General features: G+C 48.0%; 7 protein-coding genes across 7 annotated transcripts; 4 read left to right on the forward strand and 3 right to left on the reverse strand.

Moving 5' to 3' along the window:
* Positions 1–217: 217 nt before the first annotated feature.
* N7516_006577 (lipase family protein) lies at positions 218–3,830 on the reverse strand (the record flags this gene model as incomplete). The annotated part of the gene is made up of 4 exons (XM_057219297.1): positions 218–238; positions 375–2,093; positions 2,147–3,442; positions 3,498–3,830. The coding sequence occupies 4 exons, from the start codon at positions 3,828–3,830 to the stop codon at positions 218–220; spliced, it is 3,369 nt and encodes a 1,122-aa protein (XP_057073388.1).
* A 2,067-nt stretch (positions 3,831–5,897) lies between these two features.
* N7516_006578 (uncharacterized protein) lies at positions 5,898–6,533 on the forward strand (the record flags this gene model as incomplete). Its single annotated transcript, XM_057219298.1, is given in 3 exon segments — positions 5,898–5,957; positions 5,979–6,320; positions 6,339–6,533. 3 exon segments carry the CDS (start codon positions 5,898–5,900, stop codon positions 6,531–6,533), a joined length of 597 nt encoding a protein of 198 aa, XP_057073389.1.
* A 328-nt stretch (positions 6,534–6,861) lies between these two features.
* On the forward strand, positions 6,862–7,787 carry N7516_006579 (uncharacterized protein; the record flags this gene model as incomplete). Its single annotated transcript, XM_057219299.1, has 3 exons — positions 6,862–7,433; positions 7,491–7,571; positions 7,640–7,787. 3 exons carry the CDS (start codon positions 6,862–6,864, stop codon positions 7,785–7,787), a joined length of 801 nt encoding a protein of 266 aa, XP_057073390.1.
* Positions 7,788–9,089: 1,302 nt separating this feature from the next.
* Positions 9,090–9,378, forward strand: N7516_006580 (uncharacterized protein; the record flags this gene model as incomplete). Its single annotated transcript, XM_057219300.1, has 2 exons — positions 9,090–9,125; positions 9,154–9,378. 2 exons carry the CDS (start codon positions 9,090–9,092, stop codon positions 9,376–9,378), a joined length of 261 nt encoding a protein of 86 aa, XP_057073391.1.
* A 221-nt stretch (positions 9,379–9,599) lies between these two features.
* Positions 9,600–10,010, reverse strand: N7516_006581 (uncharacterized protein; the record flags this gene model as incomplete). The annotated part of the gene is made up of 2 exons (XM_057219301.1): positions 9,600–9,725; positions 9,780–10,010. The coding sequence occupies 2 exons, from the start codon at positions 10,008–10,010 to the stop codon at positions 9,600–9,602; spliced, it is 357 nt and encodes a 118-aa protein (XP_057073392.1).
* Positions 10,011–10,799: 789 nt separating this feature from the next.
* N7516_006582 (WD40 repeat domain-containing protein) lies at positions 10,800–11,723 on the reverse strand (the record flags this gene model as incomplete). The annotated part of the gene is made up of 1 exon (XM_057219302.1): positions 10,800–11,723. The coding sequence occupies one exon, from the start codon at positions 11,721–11,723 to the stop codon at positions 10,800–10,802; it is 924 nt and encodes a 307-aa protein (XP_057073393.1).
* Positions 11,724–12,766: 1,043 nt separating this feature from the next.
* N7516_006583 (putative MFS transporter) lies at positions 12,767–14,387 on the forward strand (the record flags this gene model as incomplete). The annotated part of the gene is made up of 3 exons (XM_057219303.1): positions 12,767–12,941; positions 13,040–13,140; positions 13,194–14,387. The coding sequence occupies 3 exons, from the start codon at positions 12,767–12,769 to the stop codon at positions 14,385–14,387; spliced, it is 1,470 nt and encodes a 489-aa protein (XP_057073394.1).
* Positions 14,388–14,452: the final 65 nt, after the last annotated feature.

Consider the following 14,452-nt stretch of genomic DNA (forward strand, 5'->3'; position numbering starts at 1 on the left):
AGATGGGTCGATTCTATACACTATATAAAGTAACGATTCTCAATGTACATTCTATGATGAAGACTATTATCTCTCTGTTCGGTTATCCTGTGGCTGTCTTCGTAGTGCTCATAATTTCATTTGTTCTTTAGTGAGTGCCCCCGGCCGAGGCAGCGAGTGCTTCTCTTCGGACTGCTCAAATCATGAAAGGGGCCCAGGACATAAACTTTTATAACAATCATTCTTGTCTATCTGTGCCCTATATATATGTATCATCACATAATTACCAATCTAACCTTGGAAGTATCTGCCCAACACAAGGCAAATAAAAAATAGAACATAAACTCATAAAAACCCAAACCCTTCCAAGATCTACTCATCCAAAACCCCCTCACCAACGCAGCAAGACTAGTCTCATACCGCGCAGGATTATGATCACTCAACATACCACCAGCAAAGCGCAACTCACCAAACCAAGCGTCAACATCCCGAATGAACCGTATCTGCACACGAGTCGCAGGTCTCCCAAGACGCGGATACCCATCGACCGCGATCTCCGGTGCCGTAAACGCATCCCGCTGCAGAACCCGCATCGTCTCAACGACAAAAACCTCACCGGGCGGCATGAGTTTCGGCGCACGCATCTCATCCCGCAGCAGTTTCAACGTCTTCCAGGCCCAGGCGTCTTCGCCGACGCCGTCGCCGGCATTGACCACCAGCGGAGGCTGGTTGACGTAGAATTTGTGGATGATGCTTTGGCGGAGGGAATCGCTGACACGTTGGCGGATGTGCGCTTTGGCACCTGCGGTGTCGTCTTTGAAGGATAGTGAAGCTGTGTGCATGTCGTGCAGGATCCCTAGCGACAAGCTGGGGACTATGTCTGAGCCATTGACGATTGTTGTTATTAGGCCTCGCGTGGCGAGGCGGAGGAAGGGGGACATCACGGCTGGCGGGCCGTAGGCATAGACATGGATTGGGCGGTTCGTCGGGAGGGTATAGGTTGGTGGGTTGGGGTCCGGGGCGTTGATATTGGGGTTTCTATCTGCAGTCAAGAGATGGGGACGGGTGGCGGGGTCGTACGAGGCTGTTACGAAGGATGTGCCTGTTGTGGAGGGGTTGGGTTCTGAGATCATTGTTGCGAGGAGGGCTGCGACGCCTCCGCCGAGTGAATGCCCGCATAGGACTATGCCGTAGTCTTGGAATTCTTCTAGTGCCGCGCGCAGGGTGATCATGACTCGACCGCCGCCGCCCTCTAGGAGCCGCTTGGCGGAGGCGTGCATGCCTTTGTGCACCTTCCAGCTTTTGCCTTGCCATTCGAGGTCGTCGTAATCACAGGTCATATCTGTGAGGATATCCTCGAAGCCCCAAGTTCCTCGCAGAGTCAGAACCACGGCTTTGGAGTCATGGTCGATGGAAAGATAATGGACTAGTGGGAAGCCCGTCTCTGTCTCACCAGCTGCGTTCGAGCCACCAGCTGGATCGACGAATGACGATAGGAGGATCGTGGACGGTGGCAGACCTGTGTTCTCTGAGAACGCACTGTGTTCGTGGCCGTCTGACTTCGTACTAGGTATATTCTTCGAGCCACTGGGAACACCCATGACTGTGAGCGCGTTCGAGCCATATGAGGCAGAGGAGAATCGACAGAACCGGCGAATGTTTTGCACGAAGTGTCTCTCTGGAAAGATACCGGGAACAAAGCCATCGCGATTGAGCGCCTGGATGGTTCCCATATCTTCATACGCACTTTTGCGAGGCCGATGCGCAAGCAGCAGCGATGTCTCAGACCCTGCAGTTGCTAGGGAATATAGGCTGGGGGTGTATGATCTGGATCTCCGATGCATAGCCGACGAGCCGGGACGGTTATCATTTGCAAACAAAGTCCCGTCTGCTTCCGATCTCGTTACAGACATGGAGCTGCTGCTGCGAACATGAGTCTGGACTGCGGCAGGCGATCCAGGACGCGTACCAGCACCACGGCGTGAGAGGAATGTGTCGGTTTGAGTGAGGAGCGACTCTTGGCTCTCCTCTTGCACCGCATAATGCCCCCCTCGTGAGCCCCTAGAAACATGCCTTTCGTGAGATGGAGCGTTTTTCGTTTGCGACTGTGGTGACTGTCTTTGGGGGAGTTTGGGAAGGGCGACCTTCGTAAACCCCGGTTGGGAACTGGGGTTGTTGGTCGATAGTTCAGAGGCTCAGTTTGTCTCTTGTTGAGGGCAGGTCTACTGGAGACCTCTCGTGAAGTCGCTTCCTTCACGGACGCTGTTCCTTTTGCAGGCCTGGGAGGTAGACGAGGACTCGTCATGCCCGAGGGTTTTGATGAGGGTATAGGTTGCTTCTTTCCCGGTGGCCGCTTGGCTTCATTCCTTTCCAGAACAGCTGGTTTAACCTTTTGGGCGAATTTCGAGAATGGGCCTTTGTTAGATGCAGACTTGGGAGGTTCATTCTGCAAGTTGGGAGCTGTTCCACGGCGCTTGGGAGAAATGCCCTGTGTGACATCAGGATGTGAGTGCGACTGATCATGATGGGAATTCATCGGACTATTGAACAATGGATTGCCCGGCAATTCCCGTTTATGATGATCAGGCTCAGGGGTAGCAAGATTTCCAGAGCCATCATACGGTCGCAGCTGAGTGCTTTTGGATTTGTTGAAGGCTGTCCTAAATACCACCGTATGCTTGGGAGACCGTTTCTGGCTGTCGGGCGTGTTGGTAGCTCCGCAATCATGATCATGGTGGAATCTCTCCTCTATCATTTTTGTTCCAGGCGGAGCGGTGATCTCTGCCATATCATCATCGTAGACATCGACTGTGATCGTTCGCGCTGTCAGGACTTCCGATCTAATAGACGCGTGGCAGCCCTGAGGAAGTTGGCTCATAATATAAGCGCGGATATCCTCATCGGACACTTCCTGCTGACCATCCAACGGAATAGAGAGACGATGCCCAAACGGATCAGACATGCTCGACCGTTGGACTACATCAAAGGCTTCCTCGCCATTTCCAGGGATGACGAAGGAAGAATTGCCAGGCTCCGCCAACTCTTCATTATTGCGATCGGGAAATTGCAGTTGATGGGACCCGATCACGTCTGCTCTTGCGCCGTTATCCAGGATGACAACATCCCAAACAATCTCATCCGCGCCATTCTGTCGTAGATGTCTTTCGGTATTCTTTTTACCCCAACGCTGCAATAATGCGAAGCCTAGAGAGCCAACGAGGAGGTCTCCGACCCCGATATTCTGAGTACTTGCGCCAGGTTCAACCGATCTAAACTCACGTCGAATCAGCGTTATAATAGCCGCAATAGCCCTCGAAGACTCGGTGGATCCAAGAATGGCATCCAAAGTAGACAGCAGTGCTTGAGAGAGATTTGCAACCGAAGACAATGTGGTCGACGAGAAATGAAATGTCGCTGCAGCGAAGAAAGATGCCGAGGTTACCGTCGTGTGGAGCGTCGCCAACTAGGGGGTATTAATTGAGACTAAGCCGACAGACCTGCAGGGTTCAGGAACATACACTTCGCTCGAGTAGAGACTCCGCTTCTATCCTACCGTGTTCATCGCTACTACGAATCGCGACATCTCGTCCTGCCCTCGTCAAGATCCCCTCGACCAAAGCCCGGCTTAGTTCCAAGCTGGTCAAAGTCGTGGCTCGCGCACCATCCAGGGCTGCCCCGCCAAAGAATGTACCTAGTCGCAAAGATAGTGAGCTTGACTGGGTAATTAAAGATATCAATGATGCGATTGGTCGTGGGAGAAGAGTCGATCCTGAGGCTGGAGTGTGAGGATGTGGATAGTCGAGATTCATCTCGACATCAGGTTTTCCCGGGTCATTGGACTTTTTAAACATATTTTTTTCATTAAAATATGTCAAGAATGAGAATACATATGTATTTCAAGCCATGAAGATTTTACATTTACAGTTGAAGGCTGTCCCCGTACATGTAAGCCAGTTGATACCCTCACATGTGATCGACTCCCAACGAAATATGCCACCCGACACATAACTCTCTCATTGGTTATTACCTCACCGCCTACTTTACTACCGCCTTCTTGAAGCATTTATTATTTGTATACTATACACTTTATAGATTCACTTCAGATTCACTTCAGATTCACTTCAGATTCACTTCAGATTGGGATAGTAGGATAGTAAGAAATCAAGAGTTAAGAGTTAAAATTTAGGAGTATAAAGAGCCCGGTTTTTAAAAATTAATATAGTATTCATTTAACAATAGATTCAACATGATACTTGTGAAGTGAGAGTAGATCTAAATTATTGCCTAGCAATATAAACAATGAGAGAGCTGTGTGTTCCTCTGTTCCTCTGTTCATATCTACACCCTACATCGTCGCTTTAATGTCATTTCCGTACTGCACCTTTTGAATCTGATTTCTGTCGCAATCTTTCACCCTCCGGATCCATGATGGGTACGGTCGACTAAGTATGCCATCCAGGGCATAACTCTCTCATTGGCTTATATTGCATGGCAGTATTTTAGATCCACTCTCACTACCTAGGTAGTTATACAAAAACTAATTAGTTAACTATGGGACAAAACGAGAGTATCTATCAATTGCTCCGTAAATCCCAATGCCGAAGTTGACTAGGTTTATATGGCTATTCATATGCCATACAGAGTTAGCCTGGAAAGTGTGGAGGGGTGAGTGAGCACTAAAACGGAAAGGGAAAGCCATCTCGTTTCGCTCGGGCTAAAATCCGGTGTATATGTTCTGTTTCTCTCGTCACGTCACCGTATGTTGGCTTATCACCTAGGTAGGTAGTGGCCTTCTTAGGTAGTCTTCCCGGATACACTTTTTATAGATGGACGTCTCGTTATAAATACTTTGTTCCCCTTCTTAGTCTATTATGTCGGGCTAAAAAGGGCTTAATTTGTGACAGCGAATTTTGCATATATATAGTCTTGGAATTAGTGTAGCATTGGATTGGACATATGGTGTAGATATAAGGAAGAGGGAACAATAGTGTGCAATAGTAATACAATTCACTAGTGAGATTTCACATAAGTAACTAGGAAGCGAAGCATACCATAACATCCTTAATCTCACTTCAAATTGGTCTCTCCCCATCGCTACAGTCCATGTATTTTCTTTCTTCGCCCCTCTGACTTTGACTTGACCTCACGCCACTCCAATACCACTTCATTAAGCTAAGCACTGATCACAGCCTGCTTCCACAGCTTCAGTTCAGTTTCAGTTCAGTTTCAGTTCAGTTTCAGTTCAGTTTCAGTTCAGCTTCACTACGGTCCATATTACCTTTCTTCATCCCTTTTGACTTTGACTTGACCTCACGCCACTCCAATACCACTTCTTTAAGCTAAGCACTGATCACAGCCTGCCAAAGCTCTCAGTTTGTGCCGTTGGTCTCAGACCGATAGCACTGATTACAGCCTGCTTCCACAGCTCTCAGCCCAACGGCCTCAGTTCAGCTTCGCTACCCTCCATATTTCCTTTCTTCATCCCTCTAACTGTGCTTTGACCTCACGCCAATATATATATCCCTAGTACCGCTTCTTTAAGCCAAGCAGTGATCTCAGCCTGCTACAACAGCTCTCAGTTTGATGCCGTTGACCCAAACACTGCTCTTAGTTTGACAGAGCTGTCTTCAACACCCTACCTTTCCTCAACCTACTACCATTCGCATAAAGTTGACGCACTACAACCACTACGACCGTGGCGACCTCTCGAAGCGCTAACCAAAACGCTGCCCAAATACTCAAACAACCTCTTCCTCCCATGGAAACGGGCCCGCATACAACAAAAAGCTCCGCCATCCATCCAACCATTTTCGTTGGCCGGCTCGGCGAATGGAATGGATTCGAAACCGAGGTATATCGCGCCATTGACCGGCGAATATGGGGGAACATAACAACCCCGTACGTACAGACCAGGGAGCATGTATGTCGGAGACGAGCACGGAGTACAAAGACGGTTTCAAGAAAAGGTCGGAGAAATCGTTAGCCACATCGCCCTCTAGAAAACACCTAGCTTTGCATTCGCCGATTCGAAATGTGGCGTGCCTCGTACCTCGGATATACCTAACTTCATTATCATGAAGGAACCTGGTGATGCAATTGTGGTTGGTGAAATTAAATTTCCCTGGGTCACCCACCATCACATCGCCAGAACGGTGGCAGTCGCTGGAACTAGACCTAAGGAGGGTGAACTACGGAATTTACTGGGTAAGTCTCCTCGTGCTCGCAGTATTTACTCCTTTACTTACACAGCTCTAGGCCAGATTGCGAACTATATGGATGTAATGAATTTGAAGTATGGAGTCCTTACGACCTACGAGCAGACATTGTTTCTCCGACAGACTGTGCCTGGCGGGGCATAGACACTGGAATCATCGCTCGTGAAGCACTTTTCTGATACTTATACCAGTGCTGATCCTCAGTCTGTGACCGTGAGGCAGTGCTTTTGGTATATAGGTCAGTTAGCTTTGAAAGGTGCGCGATTCAATGGCTCCTCTCATACCCAGGGCCAAATCATGCTGTGGACAAATGAAGGATCAGTGCCTACCTACCGATAGATAGTGTTATTGTAATTTCAAGGAAATTGAATGAGATCGATATATTTATATATATATGTTTCATTTTACCTACTTTGGAAACGAATAGTGCCTTATTGGACATTAGACTAGTGTTTACCCATACATTTGTATTGTAGGCGAAAATGCTTCAAATATTGTCTAGGGAGATCAAACTTTGGAATTTTCCAGTAGACTTTATACCTTAGAACAATGTGCTTGTCACACTTAAGTTAACAACCTTGGAATGTATGATGCAAACACATCCCCCATCACTTCCATTCTTCACCTTTCCTTATTATTATCATTCTTCTACTCATAATCATCAAAAATGACATCCCCGAGCACCTGGTTCGACCAGGGACCTTCACGCGATTGCTACGAGTGCGGTAGCATTATCACCACTGATGATGGAACCCAATGGGAAATCCGCGAACGCCTCAAGCAAGACGACATCCCGAGAGCGGCAAATTCACGCATCTCACCCAGCCATGCTACTCTGAAACTGCGCTGTGTAAAGGCCAACGCGAACCCGAGTGAGAGAGGAACAAGCCCAGCATTTATGCGGGTGTATATACAAATCCCCCATATCGGGTCGGAGTGGGAAGATTCTGAGACTCGCGCCGCGCAAGCCGATCACAACTTCCAGCCTGAGGAGCTCGAGGCATATACTATGCTTAGCGATCACCCAACGGTTTCTAAATTTACACCGAAGCTGCTAGGATATAAGGTGTCGAGGCAGGGGCCCTCAGGCTTCGTTCCTGGTGGGTTTCTTATCGTTGTTATATGGGAATGTGTTGAGGGACTTCCCCTCGGCGATCTAACTGGAGGTGCGACTGGATATTGGTCTTTGTCGGGGAGTGAGCGTGCTGAAGTACGTCGACACGTTGAGAGGACCTTCAAGTAAGTCAGGTACTCTTAGTGGATCGTAGATATTTATTGACTTGTCGATTAATTCAGGGAAATCTCCTCTACCGTTGGTATCTGGCCCTTGCCTACTTCTCCTCACCGTCTAGTGTGGAATTCCACTACCAAGACTTTGTAAGTTTATCTCGACGAAAAGCCCCCTAATATTAGTAAACATAGATCGTCTAACCCATCGCCTGCAGATTCTGGGTAGGATTCCGTTGGTTCAATCGGAAAAAGGACAGGCTCTGGTATAAGGGTTGTCTGCCTGCATATAATCTGGTTAAGACCCCGAACAATCGGTGGTCACGTAGTGACTGGGATGGGGATATTTCAGGCTGGGAATACTAGCTATAATGCTCGTATCTCGGTGACTAGCCTAGCTTTCGCTGAAATATGGCAGCACTGATGTATCATTATCAAACCTAGTTAATTTGGATCTATCCTAATTTCTACACCTGTCTTCAGGGACTGAAAGTATTGATGTGCGCCAGGATATAAATAACAGCTTATGAACGGCGCCTGTTAACGTGGCTTGGTTGAGATCGGGCATTGAGCATACCCGAAGTAGTTTACCGGAAGGGTCATTTATTCTCTCCTCGTTTTCCAAGAACATCCACACGGGCTCGATGGTATCGTTGCCAATATCTTCGCTTTGGTAGAAGAAGGAATATCGAGGTAACGTGGCCAACAAACTCACGTACTTGCTTAATCAGGAATGCATATGTGAGGTCAGCGATGCTCCTCTTCTTGTCTTCGCCAACAAACAGGATTTAAAGGGAGCAAAGAGCCCGGTGGAGATAACAGAGGCGTTACATTTGCACCAGAAGATGGACATAATTGTATAGGACTACAATGCCAAGATGAGCGCTACTCTGTTTCTATCTTTTCCAATATACAGAAAGCCACAGACCAAAATTCTCTCAAAAGCACTCCACCCACTCCGGCCATTTAGATACTCCGATGTATTTCTTTACAGTTCCTTCTGATACTCCGCGGCATTTTGAAGAGCGGAAATACATACTACTTAAGCGCAGGAAACCTTCGTGGAAAAATGATATAAAATACTGAACGAATTCGTGGCGATGTGAACTTATTCCCTAACTCCAACCTGAAATTGACCACCAAAACCGCCGCTTTGTTGGAAAGCAAGAAGAAGTAGACGGCCCACGATGATTTCTAGCGCAATCTTTGAGCGCAAGGCCATCACCATGATGGGATTCCTCTTGATGGGATTGACCTTGGGGGATCTTATGGATCCTCAAGAAACAATCACTTCTCATGGCCTTGGCAAGAAGTAATCAGACATGAACTTGCCATCCTTCTATTCTTCCTGTTTCCACATCCACTATCTACCAAGGCTTACGCTAACTCTACTGGCGCCCAAAAATATCCTGTTCTATAGAGTGTCCTTGCGTAGTACGTAGGAAGTGAAGCGAATTAGTTATAGCTTTTAAGCCATCCATACTTTATCTAGTCGCATAACTACTCCGATCTCGAAGTCGCTCACCATATCTCCAAAGAACAATAGGTACCGAGCAGCCCATAACAACATCAACAAGAGCAAACATCGTTGTCCCCCATCCATAACCCAACGACTGATACATCCTTGGACCGAAAAGAGTAAATCCAGACCCCGTCAATCCACGAAGAATGCAAACAGCACCCGTCGCACTAGCCGCATACAAAGTAAAAGCCTCATATAGATATGCAATAGTACACTGAAACAGAATCATCGCAGCGCCGGCGAACAGTCCGATGCCGAGATCAGGCACAATCCAATGCATGGCAGCCTGCGCTCCCCATCCGTACCACAGCACACCGACTGGGTAAGGATCGAGGTGGGGAACATGAGAACTACCCTGAATTCTGCTTTGTCATTTTCGCCATGCTTCTTCAAGGCTCGGTAAACTGGATCCGCGAGGAACCCGCATACCTATGAGCCGAAGGAATATCTGATTCCCGGTGCGAGGTAGTTTAGACTAGCTGGGCCGACGGGCTGGTAGTATGTATCTCCCCACAAAGTTGTGCATGTGGAGAGTACTAGGTACATCAGCCCATATAGATAGATATGTCTCCTCCATACCGAGAAAACCAAGCACGATCAAGGCCCCGTCGGTCGAAGATAGACGTCGCCCAGAATGCCCAGCGCCATGTCGGGTATTAGGTGATGAACCCTCCAACGACAGCGCCCAGAGAAGGTCCAAAGCCAGGCCCAAGATTGTAGATGGCAATGACCCAGCCGCGCTCTTCTTTGGGAAAGCAGTCGCTAATGATACCAGCGCCGGCCTACGTTTGGTGCATTAGAGCATGACATGGTTGTAGAAGATAGGACATACTCACGACAAGACCACCCGCGCCTCCAATGCCACTGAGTAGTCGAGAAGTGAGGAACTCGCCTTTATTTCGAGCGAACTCACACACCAGGTTGAAGATCAGGTAGAATGAATTCCCCGAGTGTAAGATTGTGGCTCTTTTAAACATCTCGCTCAATAGGCCTAGCATCAAAGGGCCAATACAGTAGGTCAGGACGAAGGTTAAGAGGACTAGGACTGCTTCTAGAAGGGCGTCCATGTGCAGTTCGTCACAACTCGGGTGCGACAATTGACAAAGACAGTGGCATTAAAAACATGGAAAAAGAGACAACAAGTGTTATGGTCCATTTCCTTGACCCGGGCCAGTTTAGTGGGTTTCCGGGGTCGTTTTTCTTCAAAGTCAATGGTCAAGGACTGGTGGCTTTGTTGTATCTCGGCCGTTTCTTGGGGAGCATTTCCTGTGACTGCGGGTTTCTTGTTGATTCCATCAAACTTGGCGAGGATTGCCATTTGAAATTGGTTGACCCATAGTGTCAGTCCAAATAAAGAGATTGGAAGGATAGCAATGTTGAAGGGCATATTCCATCAAATTGAGTCATGATGAAAGATAGGGTGTCCATCCTTGCCTTATTTGAAATCAAGCGTTTGCGACAGGGCTGTCCTATTGCGCCATAGGCTACCTAGGTAGGTAGATAGAAGATTCCGAGTGAGTCATACTAGTGCAAACATCGCGAAGCGGGATCTGTAGCACACTCAGCACCTTTCAGTGTCTGGAATTTTTGCATGACTAGACTTTTTTACCTGAAAAGTTGGCGTAAATTGATTGAATGGAGGGGACGATCTTGGCCGGCTCTAGCGACTTCGACCCAGTTGAAACCAGATAAAGGAGACCAGTTCAGTTCCACCTTTTAATCAATTAAATAAGTTAATTGCCAATCACAAGAAATTTCACGCGAGCCGAAGGATCAAGAACATTGGTGGGTATCTCAAACAAAAAAAAAGCACAAACGCGCGTGTCAACGAAAATGATCTTCCCTCTACGAGAGAATCACGCCGAGCTCCAGATCTTGATGGTCATGTCATCAGACGTGTAGACCACCATGTTCTCATCGCGCGACAATGTAATGGCCCGAACCCAGCCCGAATAGCCCGTTAAGACACGGACGCACGCAAGTCCTAATGGCGCAGCCCATACGCGGATGGTTAAGTCGTCGGCCGCTGATGCCAATAGGTTCCCATCAGTAGAAAATGCGATCACGCGTAAAGGTCCAGAGTGTCCCTGGAGGACATTGAGCAAGGCGCCAGAAGTAGTATTCCAGATGCGCAGGTCTTTGTCCTGCGACCCCGACGCCAGCAGCTTCCCATCAGGAGAGAAACAGACAGCCCTGATTGAGGATGTGTGGCCAATTAGTCGATGGATTTCATTGCCGGTGGTTGTGTCCCAGAGGCGAATCGTATTATCGTCCGAGGTTGAAGCGAGAGTCTTTCCGTCAGGCGAAAAGGCCACAGCGCGCACCCAACCCGAGTGCCCATTGAGGGTTTTGAGCAGCGAACCCGAGCTCACATTCCACAATCGAACAGTAAAATCATCTGAGGCCGAAGCGATCGTTCTTCCATCGGGGGAAAATTCTACCGCTCGCACTCTGCCAGTGTGGCCCTGCAGCATGCGGTAGGTGAACCCGGTGTTCACGTCGCTGATGCGAATAGTCATATCATCGGAAGCAGTGGCTAAGAATCGGCCCGTGGGGGAAAATCGCACACAGCGCACCCAGTTGGAGTGGCCGTTGTCTTTTGCGGCGCCGCGCGGGAGACCGGTGTTGGCGTTCCATAGTCGGATCATCATATCATTGGAGACTGAGGCGAGGATTTCACCATTGCCGGAAAGGGCCACATCCCAAATAAAGCCAGTATGGCCATCAAGTGTTTTGGATGAGGTTAGCCTCCCAGCGGAAGGAGTGACTAGGTCCGCCATTGGTTGAAGCGGTACTTTTTGATTTTGATGGGTTTTGATTGTGCGAGACCCAGGAGAACAGAAATCGAGAATGCCGTTGGTCCGGATCTCCCTATGGCAGAGAAAGGAAAGTAAGCTTTCAAACAGCTAATTCAGGAGTCGTTTGCGAAGCTGTATAAACCGCGTTGACGTGTAGGATTTCTCATAATGAGAAGCGAGGTCAAAAGAGAGGTGTGCGCGTCAGAAGTGCATTGAGGGGTGAAGAGAATTGCAGGGAAAAAAAAGTCCCGTTCATGGCAGATATTAATCCCAATTGAATATGGTGCAGAAGGAGTAAGAAAGTAATAGTTCCTGTTCTCTGCAGCAAATAATAGGCAAAAATGACTGTCGGATTTGCTAATTAGGTAAGCTGGCTAGGCCGGTCCATTGTGATCTGCTGACCTTCCTAGTTTGCTCTGTAAATGTCGACTTTTTATACCTTCCAGGCAAGGTACTTGTTATAACTACTTAGGTATGTTGTAGATATATATCCTACGGATGATGGATGTTTCTAGACTAGGGAGGGGATTCGCTATATTTGACTGGACTTTTTGTATTGGCAGGCTCTTAGTTATGCATGTTCGCCTCAGGCATACACATCTTATGTCATCATATGCAGACTCAAGGTTACTCACCACAGTTATAATCTATACTAAAGACTACTAAGGACTACAAGGTACATTGAGAATTGGTTGAATATATTTATGTTAAGATTATAATGTAAATTTTTGAATACAATCCGAAGAAATAGAAGAAACAAAACACATTTAGGTCATAAGTGCCCCCCTAGTTATGTATGTACATAGGCACTTCTCTTATCAATCGGCTGCTAGGGGGATCCTTATCCAACCTCTTGGCGCTTGGCAACTTTAATTCTTCCTTTTTCGCTTTTGGCTTTTTGCCTGAGATTGTTCCCTTAACCTTGGAACATCATTGAAGTGACCTCCGGAGACACCCAGGTCCTGGGGCCGAATCCATTCATCCTCTAACTATCATCCTTTCTACCTGAAATTTGGCTCCTCACCATGGGCCATCCTGAGCCTGACCCCGGCTCACCTAATGACCAAAACGTGCCCGATGAAATCAGCTTAGGACCAACTCTTCACGAGCAACAGATCGAGAAGACTCTCATTAGAAAGATTGACCTGCATATCCTTCCCATTGTGGTGTTGTTGTATCTCTTCAGTTTCCTAGATCGAGGTACGTGGGGGTGGGGTGTCTGACTCATCCCTTTGCGATTGCAACTGGCCTGTGACAACGTACAATAAGAAAACCCATTGGCTGACTTGAATATGCAGTCAATATTGGAAATGCACGATTATATGGCCTGGAAGAGGACTTGGGGCTCGTTGGCAACCAGTATCAAGTCTCCGTGTCTATCCTTTTTGTGACCTACTGTGTATGTATATCACGCAATTCAGTCACCGCACGGACGCTAACCCTAATGTTCAGTTCTTCGAGGTCCCTTCAAATCTTGTACTCAAGAAACTAAGGCCATCTCGGTATATCGCTACTATCTCAGTGATGTGGGGTACCATTGCAACCCTCACAGGAATCACCCAGAATTATGGCGGCTTGATTGCCTGCCGAATCCTACTTGGAGTCGTAGAAGCAGGTCTTTTCCCGGGCTTCATAACATACCTCACTCTTTTCTATAGCAAACGCGAGATTGCCTTGCGAACAAGCTACCTGTTTAGCAGCGCTGCTATTGCCGGAGCCTTTGGCGGGTTGCTGGCTTACGGCATTGGGTTCATGGACGGCATCAGCGGACTGCGAGGCTGGCGCTGGATCATGATCATCGAGGGAATTCCAACAGTTCTACTTGGCGTGGTAACTTGGTTCACCTTGGCAGATGACCCGGACACAGCTTACTATCTCAACAAAGAGGAGCGGGCGCTTGTTGCCCTCCGCCGGAGTCGTTATATAGGCCAGACAGAGTCTGCGCAGAAGTTCCACTGGGCGGATGTGAAAGAGGGTGTCTTAGACTGGAAGATCTGGGTGTTCTCCTTCGGCCAGTTTGGTATCGATACCATGCTCTATGGATATAGTACCTTCCTTCCTACTATTATCAAAGGCATGGGAAACTGGACCACGGCCGAGGTCCAGGCATTGACAATTCCTTGCTACGCACTGGGTGCCATTGCTTATTTGGGCGTTGCCTGGTTGAGCGATCGAACCCAACACCGTGCATTTTTCATATGTCTCTTCTGTGCTATCTCAATCGTTGGCTATGGTATCTTGATTTCAGACTCGTCCTCGGGTGTTCATTACTTCGGCGCCTTGATGGTTGCCCTGGGGCTTTACGTTGCTGTTGGTTTACCTCTCGCCTGGTTACCTACGAACCTGCCACGATACGCAAAACGCAGCTACGCAACTGGCTTGCAACTCACATTTGGAAACATCAGCGGAGTCATGTCTCCTTTCTTGTATCCCAATTCCGAAGGCCCGCGCTTCGTCCGTGGCAACGCTGTCACTTTAGGTATGGTGGCATTTGCGGGTCTGGTGTATGGTTTTATGTGGATTTCCTATCGTTTTATCAACAAACGTAGAGCCCAGGGTCTGGAGGATGAAAAAATATCATCGCTGTCGGAGCAGGATATCCAGGAAATGGGTGATCGAAACCCCAGGTTCTTGTATAGCATTTAAATACTCGACTCGAGCTATCTCTTTGTTTGTGAATGTATTATTTATTTCGGGTGATGTCTTACAAG

The sequence above is a fragment of the Penicillium verrucosum genome, assembly GCF_028828655.1.
Source record: "Penicillium verrucosum strain IBT 35672 chromosome Unknown utg000002l_segment0_segment0, whole genome shotgun sequence".
NCBI lineage: Eukaryota > Fungi > Ascomycota > Eurotiomycetes > Eurotiales > Aspergillaceae > Penicillium > Penicillium verrucosum.